Source organism: Pyxicephalus adspersus, chromosome 1 (genome assembly GCF_032062135.1).
Source record: "Pyxicephalus adspersus chromosome 1, UCB_Pads_2.0, whole genome shotgun sequence".
Classification (NCBI taxonomy): Eukaryota; Metazoa; Chordata; class Amphibia; order Anura; family Pyxicephalidae; genus Pyxicephalus; species Pyxicephalus adspersus.
The window spans coordinates 60,331,456-60,355,506 of NC_092858.1; the positions used below are offsets into that span (position 1 = coordinate 60,331,456).

The following is a 24,051-nucleotide window of genomic DNA, read 5'->3' on the forward strand; positions in this document are numbered from 1 at the left end:
ACAATGTGGTGCGCTTAGCACACAGTCATGAACTTTGGGTTTAGCCATACTGCAGATAGTGAGAGGAAATTGGAGAAATATCTATCTACAACCTGAACCTACACAGTACTACGGTTTGCAAGTGCCGGACTCCTTGCAAACACAAAGAATGCAATAAATACTGTGCCACTTCCAGCTGCATTTAAACACAGACACATATAACCCTCAGCACATCCAATGTACCATACTTTCATTTATAAAGCAGTAATACAGTATACAGGACGAGATGAAATCAACCTTAAAACTAGTGTGAACTTTCATTTAGGTTTGAGATTTACAGATTTAAGATAAATTTTGTATTATATGAACCATAGTTTTAAGAGTCTTAAATGAAAAGGCAACATAAAATTTAGGCATCTTTAGTATCTGGATCATGTTTAGTGACTGATAACATTCCTGTCTCTGGTATGGTGAAGAGGCATTGCATTTTTAAGATTCTTCATTTGCAAAACAGACATCTGTACATTCTTGTTTAAAAATCTCAGTGAGCAAAGCTAATAAATACTAACACCTAGTTAATGTAAAAAAAATCCCCAGCCATCAGAAAGCTGATCAAAAGTCAATATTTGTGATGGAGAGTGGGTGGGAAGAGCGCAGATCTCCATTTCCATACATTAGGAATATAAGTAGAGATTCATGAAGTTAGGTACTGTCTTTCAAACATTGTTGTTGCCACTATCGTTATACAGGCATTACTCTGATTATAAAATAGCATTAAAGTGACCATGCTTCCCTGCAGCTTTCGCGGTTGTCCTTTAACCCCACCCCACCTATGTGAAGGTCATAGAAAGGAACAAGTAAGAGCTGTGATGGATCATTCTCTATAACCCCATTTGTGTATTTTAAAAATAATACTTAGTTAAACAGTGCTGTGACCTTTATAGATGTGTGAAGTGTAGTTGCCCATAGCAAAATATAATTATAGCCCATTTAAACTTATTGAAAGATCAAGCTTTCTGTTAGTATTCATAGAGCACCAGTTTTCATGTACCATGTATGGGACCTTGCATCAACAAATAGGCACTAATACCTGTTACAGAGGGCACTAGGAGTCTCCAAAAGGGCTGTGTTATTTTGGCAGTCTTGGCTGTAGGTTTCAAGAAACAGAATGACTAAAGAAAACACTCGGATGCCACTCGGCACTCTGGATGCCAGTGAACAGCAGCGGATCAACACTACATTGTTTTTGGCAAGCAGTTGGATGACTAGTGTAAAATAGCAATGGTAACCTATATGTGGAAATATATACCTTTCTAGTCAAATGTCCAAGTTTGACAGTAGAGCCGCTTTTATATTAAATAAATGCATACTGTTTATTCTTCATTATATTTTAATGTAACCTGGTCTCATTCATCAGATGTTCCCAGAACTTATTTGCAAAACCAAGTTGAAAGTATGAAAAAAAAATCCAAATACATGATCTCGGGTTGATATTGCAGCAAATCCAGAAAGGAAAAGATTTTTTGTTTTTATTCCAGAGCCGGCTGGTACCAGGGAATGATGTGCATATTGTAAATTGAGTTTACAGGGAGCATTAGGTACATAATTCTAAGACACACTAGTTAAAGGGATTACAAAAGGTGTAAGCTAAATCTTAGCTAAAATTACCTTTTGTTAATGATTTGTAGATGTCAGTGATTGGCTTCAGTCCCAGCACTATTTATTAGCAGTGCTGGAAACTTTTATGGTTAATTTTCCAAACACTAAATCAATTGAGGTATCTTTTTAATCTGTATCTTTTTCTGCTCTTTTTTATGATGAAATTACAAAGTCCATATGCAGGTGCAAAAAATTAGGTCATTGTTAATAATGCATTTTTATTTTTATTCAGGTAAACATCTATAACTCAGTTGGTTTAATATTACAGCTTGTTAGGATACAAATTTGTTTAATTTAGCAACCAGATTAATCTTGAAAAACAAAACCGGTCATTTAAACCAGGTCTTTGTGTTTTACTATTTTTGTGTTTTCATTGCACGCTGCAATTTCTTTGTCACTCAAAAACCTGATGCCTAGAAATGCCCCTCATGTTTTGTAGTCTGTATTTTTTTTCTTACAAGAATACTTTTTAGTTGTTTAAATCCTGGGGAAAAGTCTGTGTAAATTTATCTTTAAGCCAGGGCTGTCCAATTTCATTCCTGGAGGGCCAGGATCCATCCACATTTGCTGTGACTGTAGTAAATGTATTAAGGTATGGGTTCATGAGACTAGTTACATGTTCTGTTTATAGTCTGTTATAGTCTGTCTATCTGTTTATGGTCCTGAAGTTGTACAGCCCTTCCTTAGACCATGAAAATGCATATAGGAACACCGGATGTTAAACAAAAAAAAATGTTTGTTGCAGACATCTTAAAGCAGAAATAAACCCTCCTATACTTAACTATACTTAACTTTCTCCCTTCCTTTGTAGGGCACCACCATCCTGCTTGTTCTATTCCTAGATGTCGTTTAGATTCATTTTATATAAATGGCTTTTTATATAGGGTTTTGCAAACCTCTTTACTTGTAGCAGCCCAACCTGTTTACAATAGATTTTTCAGCTATAGGGTCATTGAGTATTGAGGGTCATTTAGCAATTGTTAGACCTCAAAAAACTAAAATGCAAAAGGACCTGGCTGTGTGGTTTTTCATTTTAAAAGTCAATTATAATGTTCTTATATTATTAACTGATCTGCATAGTTGCTTTGAAAATGCACCTTTTGGCAATTTTGGCTTTAGTTTTTGTGGCTCAGTGGCTAGCACTGGTGCCTTTGTAACACAGGTTTGAATCTCGGCCAGGACATAATCTGTATGGAATTTGCAGGTTACTCCAGTTTCCTCCGACAATCCAAAAACATGTAGTTAGGTTATTTGGCTTCTCTTTAAAAAGAAAAAAAAGACCTTAGACTGTGTTAATGACTATAATTCTGACATTAGCTTGTGAGCCTTTTTGAGGGACAGCTAGTGACATGACTATGGACTTTGTAAAGGGCATATGTCGGCCCTATATAAGTACTGTGTAATAATATTTCAGTTGTAAGGCCTTTTCTTTATGTGAGATGTCTTGACTAGTTTTATTGTGATATAGAACATATTGTTGTTGAATTTTTGCTTTCGTTGAAAAATGAAAAATGAAAATTTGCCCAGAGCATGTTATAAATAATCAGCACTTTCTGAAACACATCTGCTATTAGGTTAAATAGGTATTTTTGTATTTATCTAAAGTTACTTACTCTTAATGGTTTACTTTCCTCTTTAATAAATTGGAAACAAACCTGTCTGATTTACCTGTCCGCGTTCCAACGATGGGCACTGCCATCTTGCTACTTTCAGGATGACTTAATTTTTCAAACTGATGTATAGCATCAAATATGTTTTTTTTTTTTTTTTTTACACCCAGACCACTGTATTACGTTGTCAACATGCAAGAACTTAATACTTGTCCTTGTGTTTCAATATACTGAAATTTTTACAATCTGTTCCATTTTTGCTAGTAGAATTGTTTTATAGCATGTCTTATCGCAAAATGCTAATCAGCCTTGATCAAAGTACAAGCTACTATTAATAGGCTTTAAGGACAAAGACTATCATTTGTGTTCATTTGCACTTGTTTTACAGAGATGCAATTGTTATTTAGTAAAGTTGATCTTTTGATGTTGCAAAACAATAGCTTGCAGGGTTTTTATTTCTGTCTAATCCACCTAGCATATTTTTGAATATTGATTATGTCATATAATTGCCCAGGGGATGCACTATGAAATGTAAATACAGTTACTGTTTTGCACCTATCTGGTATAAAAGCAATCTAAACCTAAGTTTCAAACTTGAATCAGACATGTGTATGTATGGTATCTGCGTGGTTATCCTTTTACCATCAATTTTAGTTTGACAGCACAAATAAACCTTGTATTGACATTCATCCATTTATTCATACTTCAGTACGGTGTCCCAGATTCTTCCTTTTTGTTGCTGGAGCAACATCCACCATGCCCCATCCCTTGCTTATATAGTGCAACCTACCCTCTTATTATTTTACTAGTTATACGGGACCAGATACTCAAAATGTACTAAAACACACCAAATGTTAATATTATGGTGATGCTGCAATGGTGGTAGAGATGTTTTACAAGTAGTTCAAGTGATTTCTGTCTATGAATTAATTGAAGAGGAAGAGAGATCCCCACGTTCTTCAACATCAAAAACCCAAGAGGAGGCTAAATGATTCAGTCAAGCAGGTGCTATTAGAAAAAATTCTGAGGATCTGGACATCTCTTATGATAACAACAGATTTGAACGTAACAAGAGTTAAGGTGCGTACACACTTCCAATTTTTATCGTTCAAAACGAACGACGAACGATCGATTGGGCAAAAATCGTTCGTAAAAAAAGTAACCAACGACACCGACGAATGAGGAAAGTCGTTGGAAACGAACGACCGGACCGGCGGATCGGATTGGACGACGATCGTTGAACATCGTTCGTGTGTATGATCGTTCGTTGATCGTCCATGGTCTGAGCATGCGTAATGAACGAACGTTCGTTCACTTTCCTGTCGTGCACATAGTTCCTCTATCGCTCAAACGATCGCATCTATTGTGTGTACAATATCTACGAACGATCGTGTCGTTATCTCTATGTGCAGGATCGGTGCTATACGATCGTTCGTAGATATCGTGCAGGATCGTTCGTCGTTCGTTTTCCAACGATAATAATTGGAAGTGTGTACGTAGCTTAAGGCTGCTTACACACACTAGATTTTTGTTGTTGGAAAGGATCGTTGATCGTTTCCAACAAGGAAAAAACAGAAGATTAATGAACAAGTGCTGTACATACAGGCGTTCTGCTCTATAAAGAGGGAAGGGGGGGAAGAGCGAGTGGCACCCCGCTGCGCTCTCCCCCTTTCACTTGCATTGCGGTCATTCTTCTGTCATTGATGAATCTATGAATGACGTCTGGCGTCCGCTGCGCGCATCAAATTCTCGTTCCTGAGACTCGTATCGTCTGAGAATCATCTGATGTGTGTACATAGCCTAAGTGTGTAATTTGTTCCACGTGTTTAAACAGTCAAACAAAAGCATGTTAACAGAAATTGTTAATTTTATTGGAATTCCTCATCCTCCTCAATTACTGAATCTGGCAGTGTGCGACCTCTGGCTCCTACCCAAATGCAAAATGACCATGAAAGGTAAATGTTATAAATCGATGCAACACAGTCATGATGGGGCAACTAATGGCACTCATGAAAGGATTTCTAGAACTGCTTCAGAAAGTGGCCAGAATGATGGGATAAGTGTGTTTGAAGCGAGGGGGTGTATTTCGATAGAGATTAATGGCAATGTGTCTTTTAATGGAATCTTTACAAAAAAAAAAAAATTCACATTTTTGATCACCCTGTATGTCACCACTTTCCCTCTTTTTACATTGCCTAATAAAAGTAATTTGGAAGTTGAAGTGTCTATAGTTGATTGTCATGCATTTTTTTTTTTCTTTTAAATACTATAAAATGTTTAAAAGGAAAACCAATGGCTGCAAAGTGATTTTTATGAACCTATTATGTACTGAAACATCCTCCAGCAAGTCTTGTAATATTAAATATTAGGTTTTGTGGAACCTTTGCTAAAAACAATTTATGGAAGCTCATTATGAAAAAATGCTCCTTTACATTGGTAGCCAGTGAAAAGAATGTCACCCTTACAGACAGCTAAAAACACCACTTGTGTCATACTGCTAGTTCTGTCAAGTTGTGTTGACTTTGGAATTATGCAGGCCCCTTAAAGATAAAATAAAATCCTTATACTGGGTTCCTCTTGGATTTCAATTGCAGTGTACAGTGTCCCACAGGGGGGAACATTCCCATCTCTGACAACTATTAGTATAATTGCCCTCCCCTTTTCTGCTATGTACAACAGGGCTCAACTGTTACCAGTGTACATAGCAGGGAGTGTTTCTATTGGCCGGTAGTCTTTGGGGTGGGGACCCCACTGTGTAGCTCCATTCAGTAAATGGTGTATGAGCTTCCACTATCGCTGCATTCATTGCCACTGGAACTAATGACTTCCACAGCACCATCACAAAGTCTACCTGCAGGTCGTCAGCTACTTGTTTGTTGCAGCGTATCAGTAATTGCTTTATATTGTTAACAATTTTTATTTTTATTTTTTTTACTACAAATAAATCTTTTAATATTGAGATATGTAGTTTTGCAGGGTGTCGTCTGTTAAATTTGAACAGCTGCTTGAGCCACCTTATTTTGTATTTACTTTATTTTGGCATGATCACGTATTTCTCAGATCACATTACCAGTTCAGTGTTATTTATGCAGCTTATTTGCTCCGGGCTGTTTCGTCCTCTTGGATACCATGAAAGTGTACCTAAATAAACCTTTAGTAAGATTTCCCTTGCTCATTGAGGGTGCAATATGTGGACACATCCTATATCATTTTACAGCCCCCAAATGCATGTTGCGATGATTGGTTGTAATAGAATCTTCACAATTGGTTCCTTAAGGTTTTATGTAGTGTGCTTTTTCATACATCTTGAGTATTGTTAAAACAAGTGAGGTAAATCGGTGCTACCTGTAACCCCTTCAAGTCTAAAACTACAGTGGAGAATGCTGGGACTAGCAAGTAGTCAGTTATTGTACCCCCATAAGCATCCCTGTCTTCTTGCTATGGTCACTATGTAGCTTTATTAATATTGTGTTCAGAATAATAGCAGTGTGTTTAAAAAAAAGTAAATAAAGCCCAAGATCCCTAAAATAGATCTTATTTACATACACACAAATGCATTGGGAACACTGCACGTTCTTTTCCAAATCTCAAAACATCAAAAATGTACCATTTGTTTTACTCTTTTACAAAAAGTGGGGGAAAAAAAAGGAATTTTCGTTTTGAGTTTGGTAATATTGGAAGAGAGGGTAGAATTAGGGTGATGAAGCTGCTGGTTATCTTAAAAAGGAAAAGTAGAAAATAATTCAGGTTTTTCTTCTGCCCATTTGATGCTTACCCTTCCCAATAGCCTTTGGATAGGGGGGCACCTGCTACCATAGGAACTAGATGGTAGCCTAATCTGGACATGAATGTTTGAGTTCTGCATGTAAACCCCCAGTAAGTACACAATCCTCTATTTACAATCACTAGTAGGTGGGCAGTGTGGTGAAGCATGTGCTATGCATCCTCCTATATATACATTTAGAATAGCTGTCACCACTCCAAGGTTTCCAAAGCAGGTTTGAGTCTGATTGGTAGCTGAAAAAATCCTGAACAGTTTGTTCACCAATTAGGCTTTGTGTATGTGAAGGACAGCAAGAAAGGTGTCCAGTATGACCAGAAGGTGGGTTTCAGGATCATATGCTCACTGTCAAAAGGCAGTTTTGGGGCAGTACAGCAAAGTCTGTATGGAAAAACTGTATAAATTAGCAAGTAGATTTTTCTTCTTGTACACATCAAGATTTTAGTTTTCAGTTTTCTGTAGAATGTACCTATAACTGCACTTCTTTTCATATCTTTATGGGTTCCCTAAGATGATACAGTTTGTTTTGGTGCACTATTGGCTACATTCCAACAATAATTAAAATGCCTAGCTAGACGAGATTCTGTTACAATAAGGGCATTGGGTGCAAGTGTTTGGCACAGGTTACAATGATTGGCCAGCTGGCTTTACAACTGGCACCATTCCCAAACTTAACTGACCATTTCATGCTTTTGCATGGGAAAATGTAATTCCATTCTTTACTGTTTAGCAGTGAATTATTTGGTTTCTAAAGGGTAATCATGAAGTAAATATCTTGTTCAAAGAATGGGAAAGATTGGATGGCCATGTGGGGGATAAAATTATGTATTTTGCTGTACATTTCTTTTTAGTTTGCAAAGCATTTAGTGTGCCTGCTCCAGAACAAATGACTGTGCCTTTGTTAGGGAGAACAGCCACAGGCACATTGCAGAAGAAACAAAGCTGGTTTTATGATGCAGCTATATGATTTCCTCAGAACAAGTGACCTCATGAAGAGAAAACATATTTCAAATGCTTTTAGGATCCTTTCTTGTAAGGGTTTTTTTTTGGATTCCTGCAGGCTGAAATGTAGACCAAAATGTTCACTATAAAGAATGTAGCTGTTAAATAGGTGTGTTCTGCTTGATTAATGTTAAGGTCCAAAACAAAAGACATAAGAAGTACATTGTTCTTGGCATTGTCCAAAAAGTAATGTTAAATATATTTGGTCTAAAGCAGAACTTTCCCTGAGAGATTGTGTAAGCTGCTATTGCTGATCTGGTTCTAAAAAATACATCTTGCCTGGTTGGTGTTCTGATCCTCTACCTTCCAAATCTTTGACCCAGATTTCCCACACAACATTTGTGTTTTAAAGCAGAACTAAATCCGTGTGGCTTGCACATCAGCGTTCCAGCACCAGGCTTCGCCATCTTCCTTCTCTTCTTCCTTTTCCAGGTGATCTATGGCCATCTTATTTGGGTGTTTCGGGATGACGTGAGTTCCTTCATTCCGGGACATGAAATGGAAAAGGGGATTTCCGGGTTTTCCTGGCAACCAAAGCTAACCATTTGCAGCTCGGCTTTGATTTCAGAAACCCAGAGCGATTAGGCTGGTAGGATGCGGTATTGTAAAATTACCTGTCCCTTTTCTATAGTGAACTACCTGATCGTGCAAACTTAAAAGGGGAACTTTAAAACTGAAGTTTTTATAAGTGGTTTTATGCTGTTTTGAAGCTGTAAAATGACAGGAGCTCTGCTCAGGTGGGTGAAGCTCCTGGCATTGTGTTCAGCTGTCTCTGGCTCCCCTCATGCTGGATTATCTGGAAACAATTAGAGGGGCTCTACCCACCTTGGCAGAGTTGCCGTCATTGCTCTCATCAGGTGGCTAATAAAGCTGCCCCCCTTTTCTGTATTGGCTGGACGCATGTAAGCAATGACTGGTTGTAATATTAGGGGGACCTTATGGTGATTTTGTTTTTATTTTTTTTCTTTTCACCAAAATATTGATTTGAAAGGCATCAAAATACCCAAATAACCATTGCTTTTTATTTTGCCTAAAAATTTCTGTCGGGTCAGAGCTGTGAAGCAGTGAGTGACCTGGGAGTGGTAAATGCCACTTTTTTTCTTCTTCTTCCCTTTACTGCAAATCTGTACATAGCGTAACAGATTAAACTTGTCATCTACTGTGTTTACTATAAAATTGCCGAACTCCAAGACATAAAATGTGATTAGTTTTATCCAACTTTTGTTTTGAATAGACCTAGTGCAGTAAAATTGCATTCAGTCTTGGCTATGCAAGCCGATTCTGCAGTGATTGAGAAAGTACTGTAAATGAAAGCACTTTGTAGACTTCCTGCTCTGTCTTGTAGGCATGGCTCTACCATACAGGTTTCTCAGGCATACTTGTTATGGTTATATAAAATAAATGTATACAATATTTAGATATGTAATATATAAATATTTATTATTATCCTTTCTCATTAAACAGCAGGGATCTGCTTTGTTTTGTAATCATCACTCACTACATGGTCTTGAAGCAATATGTTAGGTTGGTGCATTAGGATTCATAGAATTGTAGGAAGAATCTGTAGGCAAAGACACAATTTTGTTCAATCTATGTGTGTAAATAGGTGATAGTCGAACATGTGGCTGCCACTACAGCTTGCACTCAAAAGTTGCTTGTCTTGTTGTAAGCGACTATGAAGTGTAAAGTTTGTGTGTCTCCGGCAGAAGGGGTACGCTTGTGTTCATGTGTAGTGAACCATCATAACTCCAAAACCAGTCAGACAAGTTTACTCCTAGTTTTCCACATTTAATACCAAATAAACTGTTGGCAGTATAAAATAATATGAGTAGGTACAGCATATATCCATATTAAAATACAGTGGCTTTTCCCACAATTTACAACCTAGCGAGGAGTTTCTGCTCCCTTACCTACAAATTGCTTGATGGCTGTAACATAAACTGGGTGAATGGTGCTATTATACCTCGCTTTTCAATCTCTTAAACTGTGAAATGTAATATGCAGCCTGCTTCATAAACATTTCTTGTGTAATCTGCAGTGCCTCTGAAACACGAAGCTCAGTGTGAAGTTTTTAAGGCCTTGCAGTGTGCAGTTTAGAAGCATCCATGAATAGGCTATAGAATAAATGGAATGCTGATCGAGAAACTGACATGTCTTCTCATCAGACAGTAAAGACAAAGCAGATGTAAGGATCATGTCTACACATTGTTTCTTGCATTTTATTCCTTGATATGTTATTTAGACCTCAACCTAGCCCTTGATGATGTAGTCTATAATTTCTACACTGCAATATAGAAAATCATCCTTTCCCAAATCATGCTCATTTTAGAAGAAAATGGCTGGGTTGTGTCCCCACAAAAGAACAGAGAAGGGCTACGTGTCGGTTTTCTGCACGCTAGATTACAGTCTGAGTATAACTTTTTCCATTGAAGGGAAGAAACATCTGCCTATAATTCACTGTAATTTTTGTTCAAAATAGTTTGGTCAGCCTAGTTAAAGTTTTTTTTTTTAATTTTTTTTTAACCAGGCAGTCCATGTAACAGTTGCTTTGGAACTACAGATGGAGAGTGGACTGAGTTACTCATCATGTTTTGTGTTAGCAAGGGATTAGGTTAATGTTCCTGCATCTTCACACAATCGCATTGGAGCATTGATTTTTCTCACCTTTTTTAGGGTGTTATTTCTTTTCTTGATGCAGAAAATATCCAACGGGGGAAAGACATCCCCTGATATTAGCAGGGTCAACTGTGATGATATAGTAAGCAATTTCATTACAGGACGGGAACAATACAACCGTGCAAGATGGGGAAGCCAAGGCTGGTGTTCAGCTTTGGGGTTACGTACGTAATTTTTTTTTTTATCCCATATCTACCACAAACTGACAAATCTTTTTTTAAGTGGACTTACCATTTGATAACTTCATGTCTGTAGGGTTCATTTTTTTAATTCAATTATTCTTCAAAGCTGCGTACACACTTGCAATTTTTGTCGTTGGAAAGGATCTTTCACCCCCTTCCCTTTCATTAGGATCGGTTGTCGTCCATCGTCCGTGGATCCGGCAGGACGGTCGTTCGGACGATGGACGACACCGACTGTACACTCGGCAGATTTTCGCCCGATAATTGGCCGATGCCGATTATCGGGCGATAAAAATCTGCCGTGTGTACGTAGCTTTAGAGAGCAGGAATTGCTTTTGCATTTTTAACTATGTAGTCGTATATAGAAACAAAAAATGTTTGTATTATAAAGACATTTGATTGTTTTTGGTAACAACTTCACTTTTGCCATCTTCCAATAACACTGGCACAAGCATCACCTGTTCTGTATATTATCCAATGCAGTACTTTTTTTGAGGAACATTGTCAAAGCAGCATATCATTGTGTGATTTGTTATTTGCTGTTGCAGGTTTTGTTCCTATTCCTCCTCTCTCGTGTTTTTTTTTTTTTAAATGAATGGACTTCTTTGCTTTATTCTCACTTCTCTCCTTATAGGACTGTGAAGTGAAACCGTAACCATGTCACAAGGTTGAATGACACATTAGATGACACAACAAGTGTTGTTCTCTAGAACTTATCTCATCCGGAAATCAGTGCTGTACTTAAAGTGCCAAAAATTGATCTGTGAATTCACAGCAGAAAACAAGTGTGACAGTGTTAGTCTTTGTCCAGCAAAATACCTTAGCAGATGTAATTTACTTGATGTGGAGAAAAAGCTACTGCTTAAAGTAGAAACAGATGGACAGAAAATCAGCATCGATGCCATGTGCTTGTTAATAAAACAGAGTACGAGAGAGGATTCCTTGTAGTGTTTACGCTTTGCACACAAGTTACTGAGCTGTGTAAATGGAGACATCACATTGTACAAGAACTGTCTGTACTTTTACATTTGTCAGCCTTGTAGAGTCATGGAGGTAAAATTAACATACTGAGTTATAGGTCTGGAAATTGGGAACTTGATGTAAACAGAGCCACAAGATGTACTACTCCTACTACTACTACTACTACCTACTACTACTTGCTTGTTTTGTATCTGAATGTTGCCCGTAAACTTGCCACAGTACTTTGCTACCTTGTCCTGCTTAAAATGTACTTGTCAAATCAAGCAGGTTTCTCATTGATTCTTATTTTTATATGGCTTTAAAATGAGTGAAAAATAGTTTTTATTTGTGAAATATAAATCTTGTGATGGCCTAGTGGTAACTTAGAGAAAGTAAGAGAGGTCCAAATGCAGTTTAGACTGGTATGCTATCTGGAGGCACTGTTTACTGATGCCACATGTTAAAGCAGAACTAAACACTTGGTGGTTGTGGTGAGCTTTTTCTGCGCAGATTATAGCACAGTGCTCAATTCAGAAACTTTTTTAAACTCGGTGGCAAGAAATTGTAGGCAGGTGACAGCCCCTTTTTTGTGACCCAACTCATCAGTAACCACCCAAAAACAGCTGGCTGGTTACTAAAAAGTGCCTGGTGGTTCGCCCAGCTAAAAGGGTCTGGGAAGAACACTGTAGCACATGCTTTTTTCAAAGAGCTCTTCAGCATTGAAAGGTCCAGTATCATCATCCCCTCACTACTGCATCCTCATCTCCGCTGCCAGCTCTTCCAGGTCCACAAAAATCCTCTTCAGCCACTGGGTGTCCATTATCAACCTACCTCCTGTGTGCGCGCGAGTACAAAAAATATACACAAAGCATTGGGAATAGATTTGGGCTCTGCACTGCATGGCACAATAATTTAATTTTGACTGGATAGACTTTCAGATTGTTTCTTAAAAAAATACAGAGCAGCTAGTTTACCTTGTGAGATCTTGTTGAAGAACTTAAATGATTAATTTTCTTATGTTTGAAAAAACCCCTTCTTGGTCCATTTTAGATTTAATAGTTACAATAGTATAACATTTACGGTACAAAAATATCCTTAAACAAGACCATTCCTTAACTTTTCATGTAGATCTGCCATTTTACTTGCAATTTTTGTTTTTTCTTTCCATGAACGTTAAAAAAAATACATAAAACATGTTGAACTTTATGAGATATGCGTTTCCTGAGTTATACTTGCCTTACTATTGCCCATTGCAGCTCCTGCCTCTTTTTCCCCTATGCATATAAATACTAAATACTGTTGCTATCTGCATTACAGCCTGAATGGATATGAGCGCTAATAAGGTGATCGTTTAAGGTGATCTAGAAGTAGTAATAAAAATAAAGGAAACATGTTTTTGAAATAAAGAATAGACCACTCATGGTTTCTTCATGAAAATTCCAATTTGCGGGAATGGATACTTACCCTCTTGCTTGACTTGAAATTACTGGGACAAATCGGTTTCTTGGTTTCCATGACTGTTCAAGAACAGTACCCAAAAGCCCTATTCCACACCATCGCCCTGAGTTTGCAGTTGGTTTTGATGTGTCCGCACCATGCCAACAGATGTGGGTTGCTCCAGAATACATGGTAACACACTACCATGTTTTGTGGTGCACTACAATATAAAAACCTTTTTAGTGTCTTATGCAGTCCTGTTTGAAAAACAGCCAATCTGACCTAACCCTGCTTTCTATGTTTAGATCGGATAAGTGATACCATAAAAATAGGAAGTTACACAGTATGTCTTTATTAAGCAGATACTTCACATGTAAGGATTCTTCTAGGATCTGACAATAGTAAATGATATAAAATGAAGGTTAGTGTGGATTACTTCCATCAGTGTTTCTGATGTCATTTGTAGTTCCTGGGGTTGCATAGAAATATTCTCTGAAGACCTGTAGCAAACAAATTGTTCTAAATAAAATTGTACAAAATTACTGATTATCATGTAAGTTTACTTACTTTACTTTCTCTTTCAGATAAGAGCCCCTGGCAAAGCACTCCTGGATGCTGTCTGCAGCCACCTTAACCTAGTTGAAGGCGATTACTTTGGACTGGAATTTCAAGATCACAGGAAAATAATGGTATGTGGTTTTAAAGAGATATTCTTGAACTTCCCAACCTTTTTAACTTCACTCACAGATTAACTAAAAATGCCATGTTTCCATGGACATTATTTTAACAACCTTGAATGACATTCTTTAAATTCTAAAAAATAATAGGGATAGGGTTACACTGTAATATGTATAATTATGAGTTGGCATTATTTTAACTTAGGTTTTGACTTAGAGGTAATTCTAGTGAGAGGAATCTTAAGATACCCTAGGAATCATCACATGTGTACTGATGACAGGCTCCGTGACTAATTAAGAGTCTGAGGTCATGTCATGTCATGTCCTTTCAGGGAAGACCACATAGGATCTCTACTGATCTCTCACCTTAGTTTCCTACAGCCATCAGTGGGTTTAAACATAAGAAATTTGAGAATCAGAACTAACAGTCACGTTGTACATTATTGTGTGCAGGCAACCTTTTACGTCTCTGATTTATAGAAATCAAAACAACCCTTTGTCATGTGGTAATGCTAAACTCTGGGCAAACCTAGCATTTGCATCATACCTTCACGTTGAGCTCATCTTACAAACATTTTAACTAACCTTTATTATCAGTTGTCCTCTGCCACTGCTGACAACACAATAATTCCCAAAACTCTGTTTCTGTACTTGCACATACAATACAGCCCTGTATTACTATGACTCACTAAACTGCTCTGCGACTACTTTATACATTTTAAGGCTGTGAAATAAGCACCATAGTAAACTACAACAGGGGCAGGGTTCTTTTTTTATTATTGGCTCCCACACTGTATCAAAACATTTCTGGAAAGACTGCATTTGCATAGAGACCATCTTAGGAAATGCCCACACATGAAGAACTGTGTGTAAATGTCTGACAGGACAGAAAGCAAATAGCTGAAATGGGTGGGCTGGGACAGCACAGATGGGTAGGAGTGGCAGGTTGACCCTATTAGACAGACTAAATAAGTCAGGCTCAAAAACTTGCTGCAGCTTCAAATGCTTGATGTGAATGAATGAAAGACATTGTGTGCTGGGAAATGGGAAAATCACTTTCAGTGCAGGTGAGGACTATCAACAAGTTTGCAAAAATATAGTGAAAGCTGGTGTTAAAGTAACCAGTACATAATAATGTACAACTCTGTCCTTCCGGCCATGGGGACTTCTGCTACCTTGCTGCACTAGTTGGGGATGGTGACAGTTTATCAATTTTTTACAAAGTTTATCAATTATTTCAAAGGCTGACTATAGTAACTTATATACCAGTGAATTTATTGGTCTTTTTTAATCAAAGACTGTAATAATGACTGTTTAACATGTCAGCGGTCAATTCCTTTTTTGTTTACCACTTTGGCTAAACTGAATTTACCAAACTTAAAATATTTTTGATATTATTGTGTGTTCTGTTAGGTATGGCTGGACCTCATCAAGCCCATCATTAAGCAAGTCAGAAGTGAGTATATCTTTTTTTGTTTTTTGTTTTCTAAACCAATACCATATATCAGCAGCATAGTCTATAACGTTGTACAATGGTTTATTTTATTTTTTTTCTACTTGCAGGACCCAAGACTGTAGTTCTGAAGTTTGTTGTTAAGTTCTTCCCCCCTGACCACACCCAGCTACAAGAAGAATTAACCAGGTCTGAACATTCTGCTGTTCGGTAAAAGCAGGGATTTTGCATGTATATCACTAAACAATATACTATACACAGTCATTTATTTATCTTAACTGCTTTAATATAAAGCCACTACTACATGCTGTATTTCTTTAAGAAAAAAAAACATTCTAAGAATGATTCCAGTAGGCGTCAAAACTTTTCTTGCATGGTTTTTTGACATGTGCTTAGGGTGCATAACTTTTCTATAACACAATTTTGGTTATGCAGTAAATTGGAACACATCCTAACTTTGCAGAAGCCATGCTGGGCGGCAACATTAGTAGTAGAGAAGAGCAGAGTGTATGAAAGCATGTACCTAGGCTAATTGGTAATTTATATATAGTATTATCAATATTTTTCTGTAGGCTCAATTCACAAATTTTTTTGATGATTATGAATTAGAACAAATGTTAACCATACCCAGAAAATGTATAATTGTGGCAGTAATACAGAAACAAAAGCATCTTACTAAGTGCTCCATGGAGAAATGTGGTCTAAAGTAGTGTGCTTTAATAATGACAGGCTTGTTGCAGCACTTTTCAAAATAATACTTCTACATACAAGGACAATAATTACAACAGAGGTGCAAAAATCTGGCAATTTCCACAGAACGTAATCAGGTATGGTAGTACGCAGACAACTAATGCACAATCATGTCAGTATTCAGCATACAAATAGTAACAATAGTGGGTAGAATCTGAGTATGTAGTATTAGAATTACACTCACTTCATTTTAGCTAACTCTTAGCATCTATATACATCGCTTACTTCTCCCCATTTTTCCACGGGCACATTTCCTGTGGGCATTCATTCACTTACCTGAAAGGCCCTGTACAGGCATTGTTGGTTAAGATATTAACCTGCCTGACTGTGCTTGCATACACAGCATCCTGTAGCTCGCTGCACCCATGGTGGGCTGTCCTTCACTCTGTATCCCCAACTGCATGAAGTTTCACTTGATGTATTGAGTTTAAAAGTATTTCATAGGACTAAGTCAGGAGAAAATGGAAACATTCTGGACACTCTAAAAACTAATATTTCATTGTTGTATTGTAATTTTGTTTTAGGAGGCTATCTGCTCTATCTATGGTTTTTCTATTTCTATATCACACATTATGTGAACATAATTAGATAATGCTTTTTGTATAAAAAGTAAATCTTATACACAGCAGTTTTCTTGCATAATTCTTTTTGACAATATAAGGGTCTGCAATGTCTTTTCTGTGACCTGTTAATGTTTATTGCACAAAAAGGAAATAGGAAAGAAATGTGCACTTGTAATGCTAGAGACTTGCCCGGTAAGTTTGCTCGCCTGCCAAGCAGTCCAAACATCAATTTAACTAAAGGCCTGAAAAACTAATAGAATAGTAAAATCTTCTCCTCTAAAACAGGAGATAAGGAATGCTCTTCAGAAACTTTAATTCTGAAAAGCCAGCGTTTCAAGCTCCACTGCTTGGCTTTTAAGAATGTTGGCTTGGCAGGTTATGAATTATTTGAACATGTCCAGCTGGCAACTTCCTTCAAAGCTCTGTGAAGTTTTTCAGTCTTTCTGGCAATGTGAGGACAGTACAGATCTGCCCACTTAAATGAGGTTGCTATTTGTATTTGTTTTAAAATGTTTTATTGTGACATGTAATCCTGTGGACTAGATAAACATGGAAAAATAGTCATCAATTGTTGTGAAATGTCATACAGCAAAATATATTATGCAATTTAGTACAGCTCTGCATCTGTCTCAAAGAATAGACATCTCTGTTTACACTACATAACTTATTCTTTTTTTCCCTAATTAAAATCCTCATATTTTCAGAGTTATTTTATTGCTGTAAACTTGAGTTCTGTAAAAGCTGGTCCCAGCCAACAACCCTACTGTTGCTTATTCTGAAGAGTTCTGTATGCAATATCTGTTATTAAAACAAAAGTGAATCCTTTAAAATCTTAACCTACCATTAAAAGTTATGATCGCTAAAGAACTCTTTAATTCACAGTTGATATTTGGCATTTTTTTGATGTAGTAGAGTTAAACCAGCTAGTTTTACCAGTACGAATTTTGTAGGTGACTTCCCAATCTGCAAGCCTGTCATTCCCATAAAAAATGGTTCCACACCTCCTGATGTGTGTTTCATATACAACACCATATGTCAAGATGCATCAGCAAGGTTTAATGTTTAATGTGTAAGAGAAAAAGAATTGTGAGGAAATAAGTTTGTAGGGTACAACAACAGGCATTATGTGTAGTAGAGGAGTGCAGAGTGTATGACAGCAGACAGTATGTATAGAGGAATGATGCAGAGTTTATGATAAAAGGCAGTATTTACTGAAGAGGAATGCAGAAAAAGCACCAGAGGATTGTGAGTGGTACAGCATGGGCTTGTATATGCAGAAGAGGATTACAAGGGTATATTATTTAGTATTGATTCTAGGGGAGGGGCTGGGGGAGGGTAGTATCTCTCAGAGAACATAAGTAACCTAGTTTAGGATGGGTAATAGGAGGGCAGAGAATGTAGTATTGATACTTAGGGAGGGAGGTGGTTGGGGGGTAGAAAGTTTTAGAGTAGATAGTGTGTGTGTGTGCCAGAGAAAGCAATGCAGATCGTATAGTAGAAGGATTTCATGCAGAAGCTAGTGAGGAAATGATATGTGGTGGGAATGTGGACACTGATGGCAAAAGAATGTCTCTACTAGGGTGTGGTATGTACTGAGTAAACAATTTTGTGTGCTGGGGACCTGTCGGCATTACCAGGCAAACCTCTGAAAGGAAAGAGAGCGGAAGTCTGTTCCCACTCAGGTGTAAAAAATGATCCGGTTTCTAGCTGCTGGTTCAGACTTGAGAGCACGTTCAGCTCTCGTTGAAGCATTCTTGCAGAGCAATAATGTGGAAGCATCACTTCAGGATAAAAGCAAAAAAGTCAGTTAATTCTGTGTTAACACATACCAATTCATTACATCATAGCCCCAGATGCAGACTTTTATCCTCTAACATATAGCCTTAATATAGAGGCATATCACCCTAGGGTATATTCAGAATCTTCATTAGCTAATGCTAGATCTATACAAGATTACATAATATACATATTCTATCAAAGGATAAATGTGTCTGTAAGGAAAAAAATTCAGATAGAGTGGAGGGGTTCGCTGCTCTTCTCAAGACCTGAAGATTTTAAAAAGAAAATGTAAATCAATTTGTGGCACAAATTGATATTCAATTCTGTAGTGTTTGGTATATTTCTGTCCTTCCATTATTTGTTTGTCAGAACATAAGTGGGACTTACGGTCAGTCAATGAGCCCTTTACTAGGAAAGACTAGTGCACAACACTGTAAACTGCCAGCTAACAGACTTTTATGTTAATAAATACTATTCAGGTCTGATTGCCAGAGAAAATCATTAGATTATTATTTGAGAAAAATATCCCCAGGGCACAAACCACTATTTTCACTTGCAATAATTCATACAAAAAATGAAATTGTATTTGAAATATTTGCAATGCTTTTTAATAAGATAACTAGTTGAATCTAATAAATACCTGTGGTGTAAATGTCTGTACTATTTCTGCTTTTTAAATCAAGCTTTCAGTTAATGATTGTCTTCTGAATACCTTCACACAAAATACCTAAATTAGTAGGATGGCAATTATAGCAGAACCACAATATACCAGTATTTTATAAACTACAAATATGTTACGAAATTGATAAATCACATAAATTTGGATAGGCAAATTAATGCAGAAACTATTTACAGTGCCTAAAAATCATATGAACAGTATTCCTTCTAACTGTTCATATGATTTTTAGGCACTGTAAATAGTTTCTGCAATAATTTGCCTATCCAAATTTGTGATTTATCAATTTCGTAACATATTTGTAGTTTATAAAATACTGGGATATTGTGGTTGCACTATAATTGCCATCCTACTAATTTAGGTATTTTGTGTGAAGGTATTTAACATTTTAAAGCTCAAAATTTTTTAATGGACAGTTGATGTGGCATTAAATTGCCTACAATTAACTAGAGCATAGGAAAACACAACTTTTAAGACCATTCAAAATGAGGGGGCTTAGACTTGAACTTATGGACTGATAAAATGATCATACATATGTGTTTCCTTTCTCCTTTTCAAGTAGTTACATATGGAGTTAAGTTTCTTATTATTGTATAAATTCGCTTACAGAATGAGATGGTTAATATCCTTTCCACTGAAGTGTAACTTGGTGCATACAGAAGTGACATTATCCACGTGACCATAATTGAAATAGTAACTCTGTGCACTGTATGTGTATACACACACTTATGTAACTGTTACCAACCTTCATCTACTAGGCTTTGTAAACCTTGTGATACAACAAATTACAATACTTGTGAAATAAAGGGTAAAGTTCCAACTGTAGTTTGAATGTATATTACAGAATATTCTTATGCAAAACTCTTTTTTTCATCTGAAAGCTGTAATCGGGATTTTGATGATTTTGTTTACATAACTTTTTAGTGTGTGGAACAGAAGACTGGGCTTGTGTAGACCAGGCTGGCTAATGTTTTCAATAACCTATCTTGTAACGTCTGTTTTCCTGTGTCTCCAGGTACCTCTTTGCACTGCAAGTGAAGCAGGATATTGCACACGGCAGGCTAACTTGTAATGAAAGCAGTGCAGCACTCTTAATTTCTCATATTGTGCAATGTAAGTTTTTACATCCACATCTTGTAATGTTACTTAGCTTGTAATGTATCTAACTCCAGGGATTGGTTGCCCTTTTCTCTCCCTCTTCTCACTTGAAGTGTGTTGGGGCAAATCAAAAACATAAATATTCCACATATTCCTAGGTCCAAATGGTACAGATGTCCGTCACCTAAAGACTTTATACGCCTGTGTGCTGTTTATGTTTAAAAGTGGTCAATGAGATGCAGAAAATTCAGCTTATATTTAAATCACATGCAAATTGCACTGGCCTGAAATACAGCTAATTAAAGCGTAACTAAAATAATGCAATTCGCCTATCCACTTTTCATCGCAGGGTGCTGCCATCTTCTTTTTCATTTTCCTCATGGAGATTATCTTCCCCTTCTTGATTGGCCATGACAGGATGTCATAACTGTCGAACAAGCGCACAGAAGTTCATTCGTCCCCAGCACATGCAAGGGAAGCCGAGATTGCCAGGTTTCCCTAGCAACCAAAGCTGGAGCTGCACATGCACAGCTCGGCTTTGTCACTAGAATCCCAGAGTGAATAGGCAGGTAAGAAGAATTATTGCATAAAGGACATGCTTGTACCTTTCTGCAAGAGTGGGCGACCTGATTAGGCATGTGTAAAAGTGGAAGCTTAAATGCTCTTTTAATTTCTGCATCTCATTCCCCATCTCTATTTGTAATACAAAATCTTATAAACTATTTCCTCTTTCACGTTCTGTTCAAGTTCTATTAAAAAAAAAAAAAAAAAAAATCTTAACTGCACTACTGCTTTACTTATCTGGGTAGCTGTGAAATTACCATGAAATATTTTTTGAAATATTTTTTTTTCCTTAGAAGAAGAAAATTGTCAAGGCAAATACACTTGGTTCACACATTTTTTTTATTTTTTGCACACAGCAATGCCACTAATAAATCATAAAGAAATATTATTGATCTTGTAACTCATTTTACTCTTTATTGGCTGGCAGGTGGTGATCCTCTTAGATTGTAAGCTCATCTGGACAGGGTCTTTCCCTCCTCCAGTGTCATTGTTTCTGTCTATATTTAATTTCCCATTTAACAGTTTATAATCTATTTTTTTTAATTATATTTTGGAAAACCATTTTAAATAGACTTACTTATTCTTTAGTCTAGGCAAAAAGTTTACTTTTTAATACAGTAGAACAGGGGAATTTGTATTAGTATTTTTAACACAAATCTAAAAGTAATTTTGATTGTGTATTAAAAGTGTGGTAAAAATTGTACGAGGACTGTAAAAATCTGACATTGTGCTTTATATAGATACAAATGATAAAGCGTGCAGAAGTTGGGTGCACGGTATATATTATACACAGACAGGGTGTATATTCAGATTCGTAAATTTCTTTTTTTATGATCTGTTGTTTTTTTGCTTAGCTGAAATTGGAGATTTTGATGAAGCTGTTGACAGGGAACATCTTTCAAAGACTACATACATGCCTCAGCAAGAACCTCTTGTAGAAAAGGTTATGGAGTATCATCAGAATCACTTGTAAGTTCTCCCATCTACCTTGAAAATGTATTTTTTAACTGTACGGATGTTTTCATAATCTTTCAGTTAATATACAAAAATATTATCGGTTTAACATGTTCCCCCAGTTATCAAGTCTATCTAATAGGAATGTCTAAAATGAAAGCCTTACGTCCTCTCCAGTAACCCAGAGACAACCCTATTTCCTTTCAGTACCCCTGTGTGTTTTTATCTTTACACCCAAACCATGGTGGAGCCCTTTCCCAACATTACCCACAACAGAAGTTGAAATTTTCCTCTGCTGCTGAATCTTTCTATAACTTTGATCCAAAATGTGTTAATTGTTAAAGGATTTTCTTTAGTAAATGTTGACTGGTCAAACCTAGAACCAAATAATATGGTTAGATGGCTAGAAGATTATAATATTCAGCACCTCATAAATTAAATCATGTTATACACCCTTTTATTCTGTGATATGAGTGTTGTTGCCAGATGTGGGAAAATGCTGAGCACTGTATTAATACGGTAACAGTTGCATGTGACCAAATTGCCTCTGATTTTTAACCCTTGTCTGTAGCCCTAAACATAGTAGCTATAGCATATATACTGTGTGTCACCTCTTGACCAATGTAGGTCTATTTATAAATATTCACACAACTGTCACATAAGATTCCTAGGTGAACACATTAAGCCCGAGTTCAGGCTGGCAGTGGGAAAAGTTCCCATGTAGCTCTTGGCAGCTGACACCCTACTTTTCTCTGTGGGTGGCAGAGGATGCAACATCTCACCCAGGGGTGCGGTTCATGGGTGTGAAGTAGTAACAGCACGGCAACCTCCCCACCAGTCTAAACATAAATAGCCATCTTTGCATTTTCTTTTAATTTCTAAATATTAGTAACCTTATTATCTGTTTCCTTTGAAATGGTGAGGTAACTACTAATTATGCACGTTTCTATTCATTTCAAGGGTGCTAAAGTTCATTTTAAAAGCTGTATTTAACAATTCATACAGAAATCTAACACTAGACCATAAACCACCAACAAGCCTTGGTGTGTATCAAAAACCTGAATAAGCTGGCAAGGAGCCATCCAGCATTTTTAAACCTACATACATTCTAGTAACGCAGCTGAGAAACCTTCCTAGGTCTGCAATATTACTAAGTATTACAATATTATAATTTTGCAAATTTAAATGCCCTTTTACTTTTTTAATTGCTTCATATGGTTCTCAGGTTGTTCTACAGATAATATTATCCACTGTATTAACCATAAACTGCTTCACATCTGTTACACTATCGATCACTAAGTTATTTCTGTGGATTTGTCAGTTTTCTTTTTTTTTTTTCTTACTATATAGTTTTGTTTGTTTGTAAGATTAAAATACATTTTCAGCATCATTGAAATATAATACAAGTAGGTCTGCAAGAACTGCTTTTTTTCATTTGTAAACTAGTTTAATAAAGGTATAATTCACATATTATCCAGCTCCGTGTTTTTATCCTTCCAGTCTTGGGTTAAGAGTGTCACTTTTTTTTCCTTTAACATTTAGATTTATTAGGAAGCCTGTTGTAGTTTTATATGTAAAATAACTTGGAGTTTTGTCAAATGAATTTGCAGTGGGGTTTCTGGTGTACTAAAATTGTAAATATGGTTAAAATGAATACTTGATTTGTAGTAAAGTTATTATTAACTAGTGTACATATATTTTAAAATGTACAGTGGTCAGACGCCAGCCGAATCAGATTTCCAGCTTTTGGAGGTTGCCCGTCGGCTTGAAATGTATGGCATTAGACTTCATCCAGCCAAGGACAGAGAGGGAACCAAGATCAATTTGTCTGTGGCCAACACGGGCATCTTAGTATTTCAGGTGTGTAGTATTTGATTTCTTTGGTTTTCTTCATTTGTCATATATGTGTCTCTTATAAAGTAACAATAACTTTCGGCGTCTATTTTGAGTTTTGTTTTACTACACGAGGGAAGATTGATGCATGATAAATAAACAGAAATTTGAGATGTTATTTATACTGTAAAGCAGACTTTGTAGCTTTGATAAAAGAAAAACTATGATGTTTTTGATTTATTTTGAAAGTTTTAAAGGGTTATAACTTTCCTAAATAGAGTATTCGTGACAAAATGTTTGCTGAAAACTAAACAGCTTCCAGTTCAAAATTCTCCACGTCAGGCTTCTTGCCTCCTGTGCTTCCTCATCACAATCTCTCTCCATTTTTATGGAAAGGCATCAGCCCCAGTATTGCACA

General features: G+C 36.7%; 1 protein-coding gene across 4 annotated transcripts in view; it reads left to right on the plus strand.

Moving 5' to 3' along the window:
• The window catches only part of FARP1 (FERM, ARH/RhoGEF and pleckstrin domain protein 1), a 100,268-nt gene that overhangs the window by 46,881 nt on the left and 29,336 nt on the right, over window positions 1–24,051 (plus strand). For 2 of the 4 annotated variants that reach the window (XM_072411306.1, XM_072411321.1), the window contains exons 3-8: window positions 13,871–13,975; window positions 15,377–15,419; window positions 15,527–15,626; window positions 20,200–20,297; window positions 21,701–21,815; window positions 23,513–23,660. In XM_072411306.1, coding sequence (XP_072267407.1) covers window positions 13,871–13,975; window positions 15,377–15,419; window positions 15,527–15,626; window positions 20,200–20,297; window positions 21,701–21,815; window positions 23,513–23,660 — 609 coding nt within the window. The remainder of the gene's footprint in view (window positions 1–13,870; window positions 13,976–15,376; window positions 15,420–15,526; window positions 15,627–20,199; window positions 20,298–21,700; window positions 21,816–23,512; window positions 23,661–24,051) is intronic. The other 2 variants (XM_072411314.1, XM_072411331.1) reach the window with 1 other exon arrangement.